The 14,808-nt window shown below is 40.3% G+C and overlaps 1 protein-coding gene across 1 annotated transcript in view; it reads left to right on the forward strand.

Annotated features, from left to right (window-relative positions):
* Positions 1 to 14,808, forward strand: part of GPC3 (glypican 3) — a 686,351-nt gene that overhangs the window by 308,923 nt on the left and 362,620 nt on the right. The window contains 1 exon segment of the mRNA XM_027837815.1: positions 3,369 to 4,063. Within this exon segment, the coding sequence (XP_027693616.1) occupies positions 3,369 to 4,063 (695 nt within the window).

Below are 14,808 nucleotides of genomic sequence, written 5' to 3' on the forward strand. Positions count from 1 at the left end.
CTCTGTCTCTCTGTCTGTCTCTCTAATTTAATGTGTTAATCTTGAACTTAAACACTGGAAAAGGGCATTTCCACACACACAGCAGATAATAAAAAAGCATGAAACCATGAATCTCCATATTACACCATTTTCTAGCTGCCTCTCAATAAAACTATATTGTATCTATTTAATAAACATCTAGTGAATTTGTTTCAGCAGGAAAAATAAAGGAGTGCAGGTTGGAATTTTAGCTTCATAGACTGCTTTTCAGAAGCATTGCTGTTGTGTACATTGAATGTTACTGCTTTTTTCAAACCACATTTAAAAAAACAATAGTAATAATAGCTAACATTTATACAGGGTATGCCAGAAATTTTAGGGCAGGTTTAAGCATCAAGGTTAAAATTTATTTTAAAGAATTAATTGAAAAAATCAAAATCATAAATATCACATTATTATAATTCATACTGTAGTTGAATGTGCACAAAATGCAAACTTGCAAATCACAATCCTCATAATTCAACATTTACATTTAATTAGTAAAAACTACAACTACTTTTTGTTTTATTAGAAGAATGCTAAATTTTCATAATTTTGAAGTGAGATCTTTTTTATTTGAAAAATAATTGGAAATACAGGTAGAATTTTTTTTAAGTAGATTGTATTTTTGTAAAATATATGTAGACCATTTAATCTTTTGTAATTAAAGAATAACTAAAATTTAAAAATATTTTATTAAAATAATCTTATATCCAATTTAAAAAAATATATAAGTATAGTACCTTATAGTTAACATATATACACATAATGTATACAATTACAAAGCATATATATACATATATACTTTATATGGCACACACACATACATATATATGCACACACACACACACATATATATATATGTATTGTGTTTTACATTTAGCAAAGTACTTTACACCATTTTATTTCATTTGATCTTTATAAATGACCCTGTGAGGTAGGTGTTGTTATTATCTTCATTTTAAAGAAAAGTAAACACAGAGGGTAAGGTGGGATTCCAACTTAGGTTTTCTAGACTCCACTTCCAGTTTCCTATCTAGTATACTAAGCTGTTGGTTTTTTTTTTCCCTTGGGGATTTTCTTATTTGGAGATGTTCTGTTTTGTGGATCTAGAAGACTTTTAAGGCCTCTCATGTTACCACTGTAAGAAAGCCAAGTCAAGGCACCTGAGTGAACTCTGCACATGGCCATAAGGCCGCAGCTGTAGGCTATAGTCCTGAGGACTGCACCAGCTTCTCCCTCCCTCTGAACCTTCTGAAGGCAGCAGATAAAAGCAAAAAGAGCCAGACCCTCTGGGTTGATGTCAGAGGTTGGCCCACTTTGCTATTGCCTGCAGAGCTGGCTGTTCCTAAAGCAGAGAAAGAGAAAGTCAGGTGAGATCTCTTCATGACAGAGTATTGCTTTTTTGAATGTGTCTCCTGTTCCAGGTTGCTTTTCTCTTTGCACCTCTGTGCTGTCTTTCTCAAACTATCTTGTGTGCCAGGTTATTAAGCTTCATCTTTGGTACCCCCTCCTGATCTCTTGGTCATACCTGTCAGGTCAGAGAGCATAGGAACCTGATTCCTTCTGATTCAAAGATCTAACAATTCCAGATTTGGTGGAGTCAAAAATAGGTATGGAATGGAAAAATCCAAATCTCGAAGTAGATTAATGCTCTCCAGAATACCTTGACAGCACTTTGTAAATAGTTAACAGCTTTCATTTCATTAATGCCTTAAGATTTACAAAGCACTCTTCTTCTAACAATCCTTCAAGACAGGTCAATGTGAATATCCCCATTTTACAGGAGATAAAACTGAAGCTCAGAGGGGGTGAACTTGTGAACTATTATTAAGTGTTGTAGATGGATTCAATCCCTGTCTCCTGATCTTATGTGCTGTGTCCCCCACCCCTGTTTCCCAGAAGAAGCTGACCATTCTAAATTAGTGTTGGAAGCCTAGCTGACTTTCCTTGCCATCTTCATAACTTGTGGAGAATATAGTAAGCCCAGGAATACAGGGACAGTGTTTTACAACCTTGGGGGAGGGGGAGGAGAGAATCTGGGCCAGATGGTGAAAGTAAACTGGAGTGGCCCTTGTGTTTTCAGTAACAGGGCTATTGGGCTAAGTGAGCCCAAGAAGCTGTTGGAACACTGCTTTCTAGGCGAGACACAAGGGGAAGTCATCTGATTTTTCAAGGCTCATGAATTGGGATTGTCTGAAGCACATCTGTCATGGACCTTTGCACTGTGGAAGTGAGCTAATGAAAGAAAGGACTGAGTCGAATGTAAATGACTTAGGCAATTGGACAATTGGTTGGTTTGCTCTTCCACCCTCCCCTGATACACACACATACACACACACACACACACACACACACACACACACACACTTGTTTCTTCTCCAAATATTTTCCTTTTTTTTTTAAGGGAATGTAAATTTGGGTCTTTAAAGGAAAATAATTTGTGTCTAGTGTCTGTCAGACAGTTTGGGGGAAATAAGTTAGTGAAACCACTCTCTATCTATCTCCAGCCAATGGCACTAATTGGTCCTTATGGCAAGTGGTAGCAGCAGCAGATGTAATCATGAACAGTGGTCTCCATAGAGAAGCCACGTTCCCCAGCATTGTGGAAACTGAGTGCCCCAAAGAAGCTTAGTTATCCTTCTAGCTGTTCAGCCTGAAAATACTCGAGGTACCCTTTGAAATCTCCCCTAAATTCTTGATACCCACTACCAAGATGAACAGATAGGTGCATGGATTTGCTTTCCAGCAGCTTCCCTTTCATGGATAAATTCCATTTCTAGTACTGACAATCGAATCTGTCAGTTCACTCAAAAGCTATCTGGAGAAAATCTACAAGGAATGATTAAATTCTTGATAGCGCTCATGCCTGGGTCAGAGCTCGATTTTCCTCTAGGGCTTCACAGGCTTAAACTGCTTCATGAGATTATATGGCGTTAGTTTGTGGTCAAGTATTTATCTCTGGCTAAAAATGAAAAGTCTGGAAATAGAATTCCTATTTAAGCAAATAAATCAATAGGAGAGCCATAACTTCTCATTTAATCTGTTTTTAATCAATATTGTCACAAAAGCTAAAATGTTACCTGGAACCCTGGGTTGTTGTCATGTGAAATGTAATTTGTATGTTTAAGAATTTATGGGTAAGTCAGATTTTTGGCCTTCCTGTCCCATGAGTAATGTTGCTTCCTAGGAGCAAACAAATCCAGGAGTATAGACAAAGCCAGAGTTGGATATGAGTCAATGATTTTAAAGCAAATTGTGCCTTAATCACCATACAAATAGAGACATTTCTAATTAATTTGCACCTCAGATTTTCTCATCTGGATTTGTGGGTTTTATTTGTTTTGCAGAAGCCTTTGAGATTGTCATCCGGCATGCCAAGAATTATACCAACACCATGTTTAGAAACCAGTACTCCAGCATGGCCCCCCAAGCTTTCAAATTTGTGGGTGAATTTTTCACAGATGTCTCCCTCTACATACTTGGCTCTGACATCCATGTCAATGATATGGTCCATGAGTTCTTTGACAGTTTGTTTCCTGTGATCTACTCACATCTGATTAACCCTGGTTTCCCAGAGGTCTCCTTGGAAATGGCTGAGTGCCTCCGTGGGGCAAGGCGGGACCTCCAAGTCTTTGGCCACTATCCGAAGATCATCATGACCCAGGTGTCCAAGTCACTGCAGACAACTCGAGTCTTTCTCCAGGCCCTGAATCTGGGAATTGAAGTGATCAACACAACTGACCACTTAAAATTCAGCAAGGACTGTGGCCGGATGCTCCTAAAAATGTGGTACTGTTCTTACTGTCAGGGACTGACGATGGCCAAGCCTTGTGCGGGCCACTGCAGTGCAGTAATGCAAGGATGCCTGGCTAGTGTTGTCGAGATAGACAAATATTGGAGAGAATACATCAGCTCTCTGGAGGAGCTTGTTAAAGGGATGCATAGGATCTATGACATGGAACACGTCCTACTTAGTCTCTTTACCCTGATCCGAGACTCTGTGCTGTATGTCCAGAAGAATGGAGGAAAGCTCACCACCACAGTGAGTACTTAATAAACTTTTAGTGATGAAATCTGGCTGACCCATTAATGATAAGGTGATCTGGTGAGTTATAGGGTGACCTTGCTGGTGACAGATAAAACATCCTTTGACACTCTGCTGCCCAGTCTTCCTGATTTTGAAGCCAGAAGTGTGCATATAGGAAGGGGTTAGCCTCCCTTAGAGAACATTTGCACAGAGCAGATGGCAAAAACCATTTTTAAGCCAGCTGTATGAGGTTAGCCTGGCATTCCTTTAGCTTAGTTATTACTAATTCTTCTCATTCTAATCTTTTCCCCAGTATATTATCCATAATTACTTATAATTTTACAAGACAATCTCACTGTTTGCCTCTCTGATACATCTTTCATAGCAATCTTCTAGCATATATCTGCACTCCTCTGCTCAAAAATATTCAGTGGCTCCCTGTTGCCTTCTGAGTAAAATGCAGATTCTTTAGTCTGGCATTCAAGGACCTCTTTCACCTTGAAGATTTTTCCACCCTACTCTCTCCAGACCTACCTTGTATTCCCTCCATGTACTTTGGGCCCTGGCCTAACAGAGGCCTCCTGTTCCTGGGGTGCCAGTAGTGCTCTCCCACCTCCTTTTCTCCAGGTTAACTATGTGTCCTATGTCTGAAATCCTCCCTTCTCCTTCCCCCTCTCCTTCCTTTTCTCCTTCTTTCTCTTCTTCTCTCTCTTTTTCTCTCTCTTCCTCCCTCCCTCTCTCTCCCCCTTCCTTCTCCTTCTCCCTCCCTCTCTCTCCCTCTTCTTCCCTCTCTCCCTCTCTTACTCACTCTCTTTCTCTCTCTCCTTCTCCCTCTCCCCTTCCCTCCCTCTCTCCTAATTCTTACCCATTTTCTAAAGTCTAATTCATACATCACCTATGCGATGAAATCATTTCCATGATTCCTCTGTCAGCACCAACCTTCATTCACCCTCAGACCTTACAGAATTCTTTGTTTTGGAGCTCTCTGGTACACTTAGCATTTTCTCCTGTGTAGTATTGTCATCTGAAAGTGTGTTCTCTAGAGACAACTGGATCCTCTCCTTAGAGGTGCTTAGTAAACTTTTGTTGATATTCAAAGCTACTGCCCCAAACTAAAGTTACCACTGGGAAGCCTGGGTGTGATAGTGCACTAAATAAATCTGTGCCAGAGATTCATGATTTCATTGGTGGAGAGGCTCTCTCCATCAAGGGAGCTTGCAACCTCTAGGGGATTTTCACTGCGGCCCAATCGCTCTAGGTGACTCAGAGGCCCCTTCCAACCCTTAGGCTTGGGGGTGCTCTGATTCATCACTACCAGAATTACTTTGGCCACAACAACTCTGGGTGTGGAGGGCTTTCAGGGAGACAATGGTAGCCCAATGGCCACTAAGGAGTGACTTGAATTGGCTGGGCATGTATGCTAAGAAAATCTTTTATTGTACAATGAATGGAAAGATCCTCTGTGCCAGTCTCATTCTTCAGTAGCAAATCATGTCCCTTATTGCCTTATAATTCGGGACCTGAATGAGAGAACTAATGTATAGACACCTTTCAGTAGACATGAGAAAAATGAAAGTCATGGACTCACATTTCTCAAGCTCTTTGGGGTTTGCAAAGCACTTCTTGAACAGCCCAGGAGGTAGGTGGTGCAAGTGTGATTGACCTCAATTTCAGATGAGGACTAAGGCTCAGAAATGGGAAATTATTTGTCCAGGGTCCAGTAGCCGGGATTCATACTCAGATATTCTGACTCCAAATCAAGTGCTATTTTCACCATCCCATGCTGCCTGTTTTTCCCTAAAAAACCGAAATCAGAACCAGAAACCCCCGAAAACTCAAAGCCATTCAGTGGCTATCCTGTAAGCCACCTGAAGGCAAGGGATATTGTTTTTTTTTTCACTTCTGTGTATCCCAACACTTAGTAAAAGGCCTTATACAAAGTAGGTGATTAATCTTCATTGAATTTAAGAAGAAGACTAAAATAGATATTCTATGTAAGAATATTTGGGAGATGTGTCTGGCCACCAACGGACCTAGTTCCAACACTTGCCTCTACTCCTTCCATCCCACCAATGCTTTTAAAAGAGATAGTAAAAGAATTAAGTGAAAATTTTGGCTCAACTATTAGATGAACAATTATCAATATATTTTATTTTTATATCACTTTAATTTCCAAATGTAACGTCCCCCCACCCCAAACATAAGAGAGCGCCATCCCTTGTAACAAAGAATAAAAAATTAAAGGGGGAGGAGGAAAACACCTCAGGAAAAATAACCAACATATCAACTGAGCCAACCAATATATTCAATATTCTATCACCGTATCCTCCCACCTCTGCAAGAAAAGGAGGGACGTACATTTTGACCTCTCTTTTCCAGAGGCAAGCTTGATCCATAGAATTACATAGTGTTTAGTTTTTAAATTTTGTTGTTGTTCATGTTCTTTCTATTTACCTTGTTGTAGTCATTCTATATGTTTTTTCCTGGTTCTTTTTTGTTTTGTAGTTCATATGTCTCCCAGGCCTCTGAATTACTCATATTTAAGTAATAAGAAATTTAAAGAAAATTTAAAGTAGTGGAATTTTAGCAGTAAGGGACCTTATCATGTCCAGTTCTCTCCTTTTAGAACAGAGACCAATAAGACCCAGACAGGAGAGGAATTTTTGTTTTCCAAGGCAACAGGGTGTCACTTGCTGGTAACTAGAACCCATGGAAGCTCTTCCTTACTCCCCCTAAGACTAGGATTTTTGAATGCCATAGAGAATTTTGTTGAAGTGGTTTTTCTGGGGTTTTATATTGTGTTATATGTAAAATAAATGCATTCTTGCTTTTATAACCAGTGACTTTTATATCAAATGGCAGAAAGCAATCATTCACAAAGCATGGCCTGTCCAGTTCTCAGCATGTGTCTCAGAGGGGCCTGGGTGCAGAGGACAGGCTGACATTTCTGGGGAAATAGGAGGAGTGAGGGTGGGCACAGACCACTTAGCTGCATGCAGGTTATCAGACCCACAGGATGCCCCAGGCACAAACACAGGCAGCCCTGCCCTTAACTCCTTCATTTTCCATTTCTGAGAAAAAGTACAATTCTGTCTGTCAGTCCTAGGCAAAGATCACCTGTAGGTAAGACCAGTGGGCAGTTTGAAAATGACCATTCCAGAGACTTTGCAGGTGTCTGACTGCCACCTAGCCCTAGGAGACCCCTAGCCTCCTAGGAACAATACCTGATTGTCTAAAACAACATGATGGGTGTATCTTCAGACTACAACATGTTATCATTGACAGTGCACTGGATATGGAGTCAGTTAGACCTAGGTTCAGATGTCACCCTTAGACACTTATTAGCTGAGTGACCCTGGGCAAGTCATGTCACCTCTCTGCCTCGATTTCCTCATCCATGAAATGAAACGTGGTCCCTTCTACCTCTAGTGCTATGAATCAATCATCTTATCCAATCCTGTTATGAGGGACTTTTGTTCTTCTGAGTGAATCCAGCAGTCACGTTTTTGTAAAAGTAACTGTACAGAGCCCTGACCTTGGATTCCTGATGTTTGCTTAAGTCCTAGCTATGCCATTTACTACATGGCCAAGTCATGTATCCCTTTTGAACCTTGGTTTTCTCTTCAAAATGGGAGAAATAATGTTTATTTGACCAGACTCACAGGGTGGTTGTAAGGAAAGTGCTTCAGGCATTATTAGGCACTCTAGAACGAGGAGTAGTAATTGTAATTATACTATGTAAAATTATAAGATTTTATAACCATAAAGGGCCTTAGATATCACTTTATCAAGCTGCCTCATTTTACTAAGACCTAGAAGGAGGAAGTGGCTTGCCTTTGATTGCCAGATAGTTTTGAATGGGATGATTTTTCAATCCACAAACTATAACATCAGGTGTTATTGTTGTTCCTCCTTAGTTCTTGAAGAGGACTAATGACATTAGGAGGATGATGTCTTGACTTGCAAGTTAATTGGATTTATGTGAGGCAGAGCTGTGCTAAGTCACTAGCCTCACTCTGTCCTCTAGAGTCATCTGGGTCCAGTGTCAAGACATAGGTCAGGACAACTGGAGATGGCCCCAGAAGCACTGGGGAAACATTGGCCTTTTAAAGCTAAGGTCTTTCCCAGGTCTCAGTTTGTCTGAGGTAACACCCATTCAGTGATTTAGGGATTTAAGGCTAGGTAAGAAATGAGGCAAAAGATGGCCTAGTTTGCCGACTCAAAAAAAAAATCAATCTGGATGAGGAAGACCCTCAGTGTTTCTGGCCAAAACAAACAATTGCTATTTACCCTCACTCTGAGCCATCAAAACTTAAACAATGACCAAGTGAGGTTTCGGCTGGGACCTATTATTGGCCAATTGGTGAGAGCCAGCATGATTTGGGTTTAAGGCATAGTGAATTAGCTCTATTTGAATCCCAAAGGGTTTTATCAAAGCTTGGTTTTATAGAGCTCTATTTCAAGAAACCATAAATGAAACTACATGGGACAAAAGAGTTAATTATCCTAGTGTTTTTTAAAAGAATAAATAAGTAGGGAAGAGAAAAAAATCTAGCCCCTAAACCCTAGGATATCTTGTGAGGTTTAAGTGACCAAAATTTGTATTCCTTTGGGCAGAGCACCCACATGTAAGGGTATGATTCCCTATGCGGACAGAAGGACTGGACATGGTGATTTCATTTCTATAAGGAACTCCCAGGTGGAGAAACTTCCTCTAACAGGGCAAGTTGGTAATTTCTTTAAAACTGAGAGAACTTCCCAGTACACTGAGAATTTAGTGACTTACCCAGGGTCGCAGAGCCCCTATCTGTTAGAGACAGAACTTGAATCCAGGTCTTCCTTGCTCTTTCAGTTATGCTACTTCTCTTGGATTGCTTAGACACAACATAAAGGCTGGTAAGAAAACCACAGAATGTCCAGGCTATAAGGCTCAGTGATCATTTAGTCCAACCATCATATTTATTAGTAGTATTGCTATAATCATTTGTTGTTTAGTTATTTTTCAATCCTGTCTGACTCTCTGTGAACTCCATTTGGGGTTTTCTTGGCAAAGATACTGGAATGGTTTGTTATTTCCTTCTCCAGCTCATTTTACACATGAGGAAACTGAGGCAAACAGAGTTAAGTGACTTGCCCAGAGTCACACAGCTAGGAAGTGTCTGAGGCCATATTTGAACTCAGGAAGATGAGTCTTCCTGACTCCAGGCCTGTAGCTCTATCCTGTGCACTACCTAGTTGCTATAATCATAGATAATACTAATAACAGTAGTAGTAACTCCTATGTCCATAGCATTTGTTGCACAATTTTGTTACAAGATACCCTCCCCACAACAGCCCTGTAGGCAGTGAAAGTAAGTTATCTTATCAGCATGTTACAGAGTAGGATGCTAAGGCTCAAAAAATGTGAGGTGATTTGCTTGAGATCACACAGCAAATTGGTGATGGAGTTAAGATTAAAAGCCAGTCTCCTGACTTCCAACCCAACAAACATCCTTTGTCCTAGACCCTGCTAAACCAAGTCTTTCATTGTTCTAAAACAAAACAAATTCACCCCCCCCCAATGGACAATGGATTTTGCTTAAAACCTATTTTTTAAACTTCTGAGACTCTTTAATGTCAGACTTGAGCCCAGAGCAAACAAATTCAAGTAGGATAGTGTTTTTCTGGAGGAGATTTATAATGAGAAGCCCGACACTGTCCCAATGATACTGTTGTAAATGGATCTGCTTTGACTATCCATCTGCATTCTAGAACTAGAATAAATTTCTTTTCCCCCAAGAGATGATTGAAGGAGGGTCTTTTGATGAAACCCTACCTATTAACTGGATCCTCACATATTAAATTCCATATAGTATACCTGGAAGCCAACACAGAAATATACCTTGTCCAAGAAATATATTTCTCTCACCAATGTCCCACCCAAATTGCTGAGTGCCACAGGCTTATTTTTAAAAGGAAAGCAGTTTTCAGTTCTGAAAATGATGATAAGCATCATTAACACACACACACATACACACACACACCTGCAGTATAGACGCTGAATGTTTCATGTAGAGTTCATTTGCTGGATTAAACTGGTTTTGTGTGTGTGTGTGTGTGTGTGTGTGTGTGTGTGTGTGTGTGTGTGTCTCCCTAGGAAGTTTCCTGAAGCTTTCTATGCTTTTCCTCTCTGATTTAGCCCCTATTTTCCTCTCCCCCCTCAAGGTAATTACTCATAGCTCCTCATCTGCTTGTTTGCACTTGTATTTTTCCACTTTCATTTGTATACTCTACTGATTCATCTCTGCATCGGGGCTTCCTCCCCCACAGTCTCATTACTTTGGCTTGTTATTTGCGTCATTGAATGTTGCTTAGAATTGCAACCTCTGCCACTGCTTCTCAGCCCTCCCTTTCTTTCCTCCTCCTCATATCCTTTCTTGGTGCATTCAGGCAGAGGAGCATCACAGAACACAGAAGGAAAAAGGAGCCTTTCCATTTTAGCCATGTCTGTTTGTTCCGAAGGCAGGAGAAGCCACATATGTAGTAAAAATTGATGTGTGTTAACTCGAGATGCGCAATCATCACCTTGGTGACAGGATTCTGGGAGTAAAGCTCTGCGGGTGATGGGAAAAGCAATGGATTGACAGCAGGAAGAGATGGGTTCAGACCTTTGGTCTGATCATCACCAGCTGTGTAACCTTGGGGAGATCACTTAAACCAGAAGTGTCAAACATGCAGCTGAGAGCTACTCTCGAGTGAAGCCAGAACCAGATTAAAATGTAATTGGGAAACCGTTAACAAAATAAATAAAAATACAATAAAACACAAATAATATTACATTTTAAAATTAAGTCAATATGTAGCTGCAGGCATCCTTACGTAGTGACCCCTGTTTCTATTTGATTTTGACACCACTGATTTAAACTCTGAGCCTCAGTCTCCTAATTTAGGAAATGGCATTAATAACCACTGTCCTGCTGACCTCCAAGGTTCATTGTGTAGCCTTATCTGTGAGATGAGAATGAGGGGATAAGGAAGGATCATGGTGGGGAAAGTACTTTGTAAACCCTACAGAAATAAGAGCCATCACCACCCCAACATTATAGCAACTCACCTTTCTATGGCATGTTATAGTTTGTAAAGCACTCCTCATATATCTCATTTGACCCCCCACAATAACCTTGTAAGGTATGTGATATAATTATCCCCATTTTACAAATGAGGAAACTGAGGCTCGGAGAGGTTAGAGGATTTGCCCATGGTGACCCAGCCACTGGTAAATGCGAGAAGGAAGATATGAAGCTAGATCTTTGAGATTCCAAATGCAGCAATCTATTCCTTGACAGACTGTCTCTCAAATTGTAGCGTGAGCCAGGTAGCATATGAGAGCATAGAATTTCAGAACTAGAAGGGGATCTTAGAGCTCCCCAAGGATCTTGGTGTACTTTTCAGCCCTATCATTTTATTTTATTTTTAATTAATATTTTCAGGGTTTGTTTATTTTGTTTGGTTTTGTTTTTGGGGACAGCTAGTTGGTGCTACACTGGATAGAGAGCCAGGCCTCGAGTCAGGAAGACTCATCTTCCTGAGTTCAAATTGGGCCTCAGACACTTATTAGCTGGGTGACCCTGGGCAAGTCCCTTTACCCTGTTTGCCTCAGTTTCCTCATGTGTAAAATGAGCTAGAGAAGGAAATGGCGAACCCCTGCAGTTTCTTTGCCAAGAAAACCCCAAATGGGGTCATCAAGAGTCAGACACAACTGAAACGACTGAAGAACAAGAAATTTGTTTTGATATTAGTCATTTCTAGATATGCTCCTCCCCTTGTGTAAGCCAAAAAAAATCAACGCAGTGACCAAACCTGAAAGAGTATGCAACATTCTGTACTCATAGCCCCCCCCCCCCCATCTCTCTGACAAATGGTGGGAGGGAGGTGTGTTTCTTGACCTTTCTTCAGGACCAATATTGGTCATTACATTTAGACAGTGCTCAACCTGCTCTTGGCATTGTTGCTGCTGCTGTTGTTGTTGTTGTTGTTGTTGTAGTAGTTGTCATTGCATGTATTGGGTACTGTTGTTGTTGACTTCACTCTGCATTGATTCATGTTTCCCCAAGATCCTCTGAGTTATTCATATTTGTTACTTCTTACAGCACAGTAGTAGGGGAAGGGGGAATGGAATAAACATTTGTGTAATGCCTTCTATGTGCCCAGCACTGAGCTAAGTGCCTTTGTTGGAGTATTTTTTTTTTAAACATATACTATCTCATTTGCTTTTGTTAATGTTCCATTATCTTAACATACTACAATCTGTTAATACATTCCCCACTTGATGGGCACCGACTTGATTTCCAGGTTTTGTTTTTGTTTTTGCTACCACAAAAAGTACTGCTTTGAATATTTTGGTGTATATGGGCACTTTGTTGACTCTTTGACCTCCTTGGATCATTGGTTTCTGGGCTCTGCTTCTGACTATTAGGAGTTGGGCACCATGCTTTAACTGCTGCCTTCTAACCCTGGAACATATATCCCCCTCTGCAGTGCCCTTCTCCCGTTGGAGAGTTCTTCCCAGAATGTCTGTTTTGAGGAATGGCCCAGGCTAGCCAAACCTGTGTTCCTCTCTTTGCTCAGCTGGACTTGGCCACCGTCCCCCTCCCCCTTCCCCACCCTCACCCCCACACACTTCTCAGCTCCCTTTTCTGTATTGTCTTTCTCCCATTAGAGATTAAGCTCCAGGAGGGAAGGGATTGTTTTTCTTTTTGCTTGTATTTTTATTGCCAGTGTTTATTTAGCACAGTACTTGGCAAATGGTTACTGCATAACAAATACTTGATTTGGCATATATGACCAACAGTGCAGCTCTATAATTTTGTGGAAGAAGAAATTGAGATCCAGAGGTAGAGGGACTTGTCTGGTATCACACAAGTAATACTCAACCCCAAATTCTCTGATTCTAGATCCCATGTCTATCTGAGGCACCTACGTGGTATAGTGGATAGGGTGCCAAGTCTGGAATCAGGAAGACCTGAGCTTAAATCAAGTTTGACCTTTAGTAGCTGTGTGACCTTGGGCAAGTCACTTAACTTCTATTTATCTCAGTTTCCCCATCTGAAAAATGGGGATAATAATAGTGCCTACCTCCCAGGGTTGTTGTGAGGATCATGTGAGATAATAATTATAAGGCACTTAGTACAGTGCCTGGCATGTAGTAGACACTACATAGTAGGCTCTTTATTTTCTTCTCTCTTTCCCCCCAGTGCTCTATCACACTAATGTCAATGAGAGTGGTCTTCTTCTCCAGGTCAATTAGTTCCATATAGGGGAAAAAACAAAATGCAGCATCTATTCCATATCCAAAAATGGAACTCCTATCCCTGCCCAGCTGTTGGACGTGTGTGCCCTTGGTCACAATGGGGGTTTACATAGATGGTGTGATGCAAACTCATCTCTACTCCTGGAAAAAAAACTCAGAGCCCATGTCCTACTTAGAGTAGATCAATAACATTTTCTTTGTACAATTAGGTTATCATAAGGAAGTCTTTCTGTTGCCAGAACCAGTAGATGGCTGGTTTTTCAGATCAGTCCCTATTATCATCTAGGTTTTAAAGGACATACTTGTTAGTGTGAAGTTATTGGCACCCTTGTTTCTTATTTAGAGACAGGATGATGTGGTGGAAAGAGCCTGAACTTGCAATAAGAAGACCTGGGTTTGAATCCTAGATCTTACCTATTAGATGTGAAACCACTGGCAAGGAACACTTAGCTCAGCTCAGTTTCCTGCCCTGTCAAGTGAGGATAATGCTTAGACTACCTATATCACTAGGCACTTATAAGGGAAGTGCTTTGTAATCACCAAAGTGCTATCATTTATCCATTTATTCAGCAAACATTTGTTGCTAATCTTTATGTCATAGGACCTGAGTTTTGAAACCTGGCACTATCACTAACTACCTGTTTGACCTTGGGCAATGCACTTCACCTCTCTGGCTTCAGTTTCCTCATCTGCACAATAAGGTGTGTGGACTAGATGGTGTCTAATGTAAAGTACTATATAAATATGGATTTTGAAAAATCCTGTTTTTTTATTCATTTTGATTTCACATAATTGCTTCCTAACAATACCTCCCCCTCACAGCATCTTCCCTTAAGGGGGAAAACAAGTTAAATAGAACTGTCCACTATACCAATTTTAACTGAAAAAACATGTCACATTTTGTACTTAGAGTTTACATTTTTTTTAGAGTTTACATTTCTTATCAGAGAGAAAGGAGATGGAATGCAGTGTCAGTCATTTGGAAACAACATTGTAATTGATTGGAATTCTGTTGTCTTTCACTGTTATTTTCATTTATGTTATTGTAATCACTGTAGATACTGTTGTCCTGGTTCTACATCAGTTCATACAAGTCTCCCCATTTTTTCTTGAATTTCTCATGTTTTATAATTTCTTACAGCACAATAATATTCTATTGTATTCATAAAACACAATTTGTTCAGCCATTCCCCCATCACTGGGCAACTGCTTTGTTTCCAGCCTTTTGCCAACACAAAAAAAAACTGCTGTAAATATTTCCTTCTATATGGGACCATTTTGTCTGCCACTGACCTCCTTGGGGTATATGCATAGTAGTTCTATAGATTTTTAATAAGAGCTCATATTTATATAGTACTTGTCTCAAAACAACCCAAGGGCAGAAATAGCTTTTTGTATAATGTCTTTCATATTCTTAGGGTAATGAAAATAGATGACACCTTTCAGATTTTGGGGTCAATCTCCTGAGGGA

The sequence above is a fragment of the Vombatus ursinus genome, unplaced genomic scaffold, assembly GCF_900497805.2.
Source record: "Vombatus ursinus unplaced genomic scaffold, bare-nosed wombat genome assembly UNPS02004573.1, whole genome shotgun sequence".
NCBI classification, from domain to species: Eukaryota; Metazoa; Chordata; class Mammalia; order Diprotodontia; family Vombatidae; genus Vombatus; species Vombatus ursinus.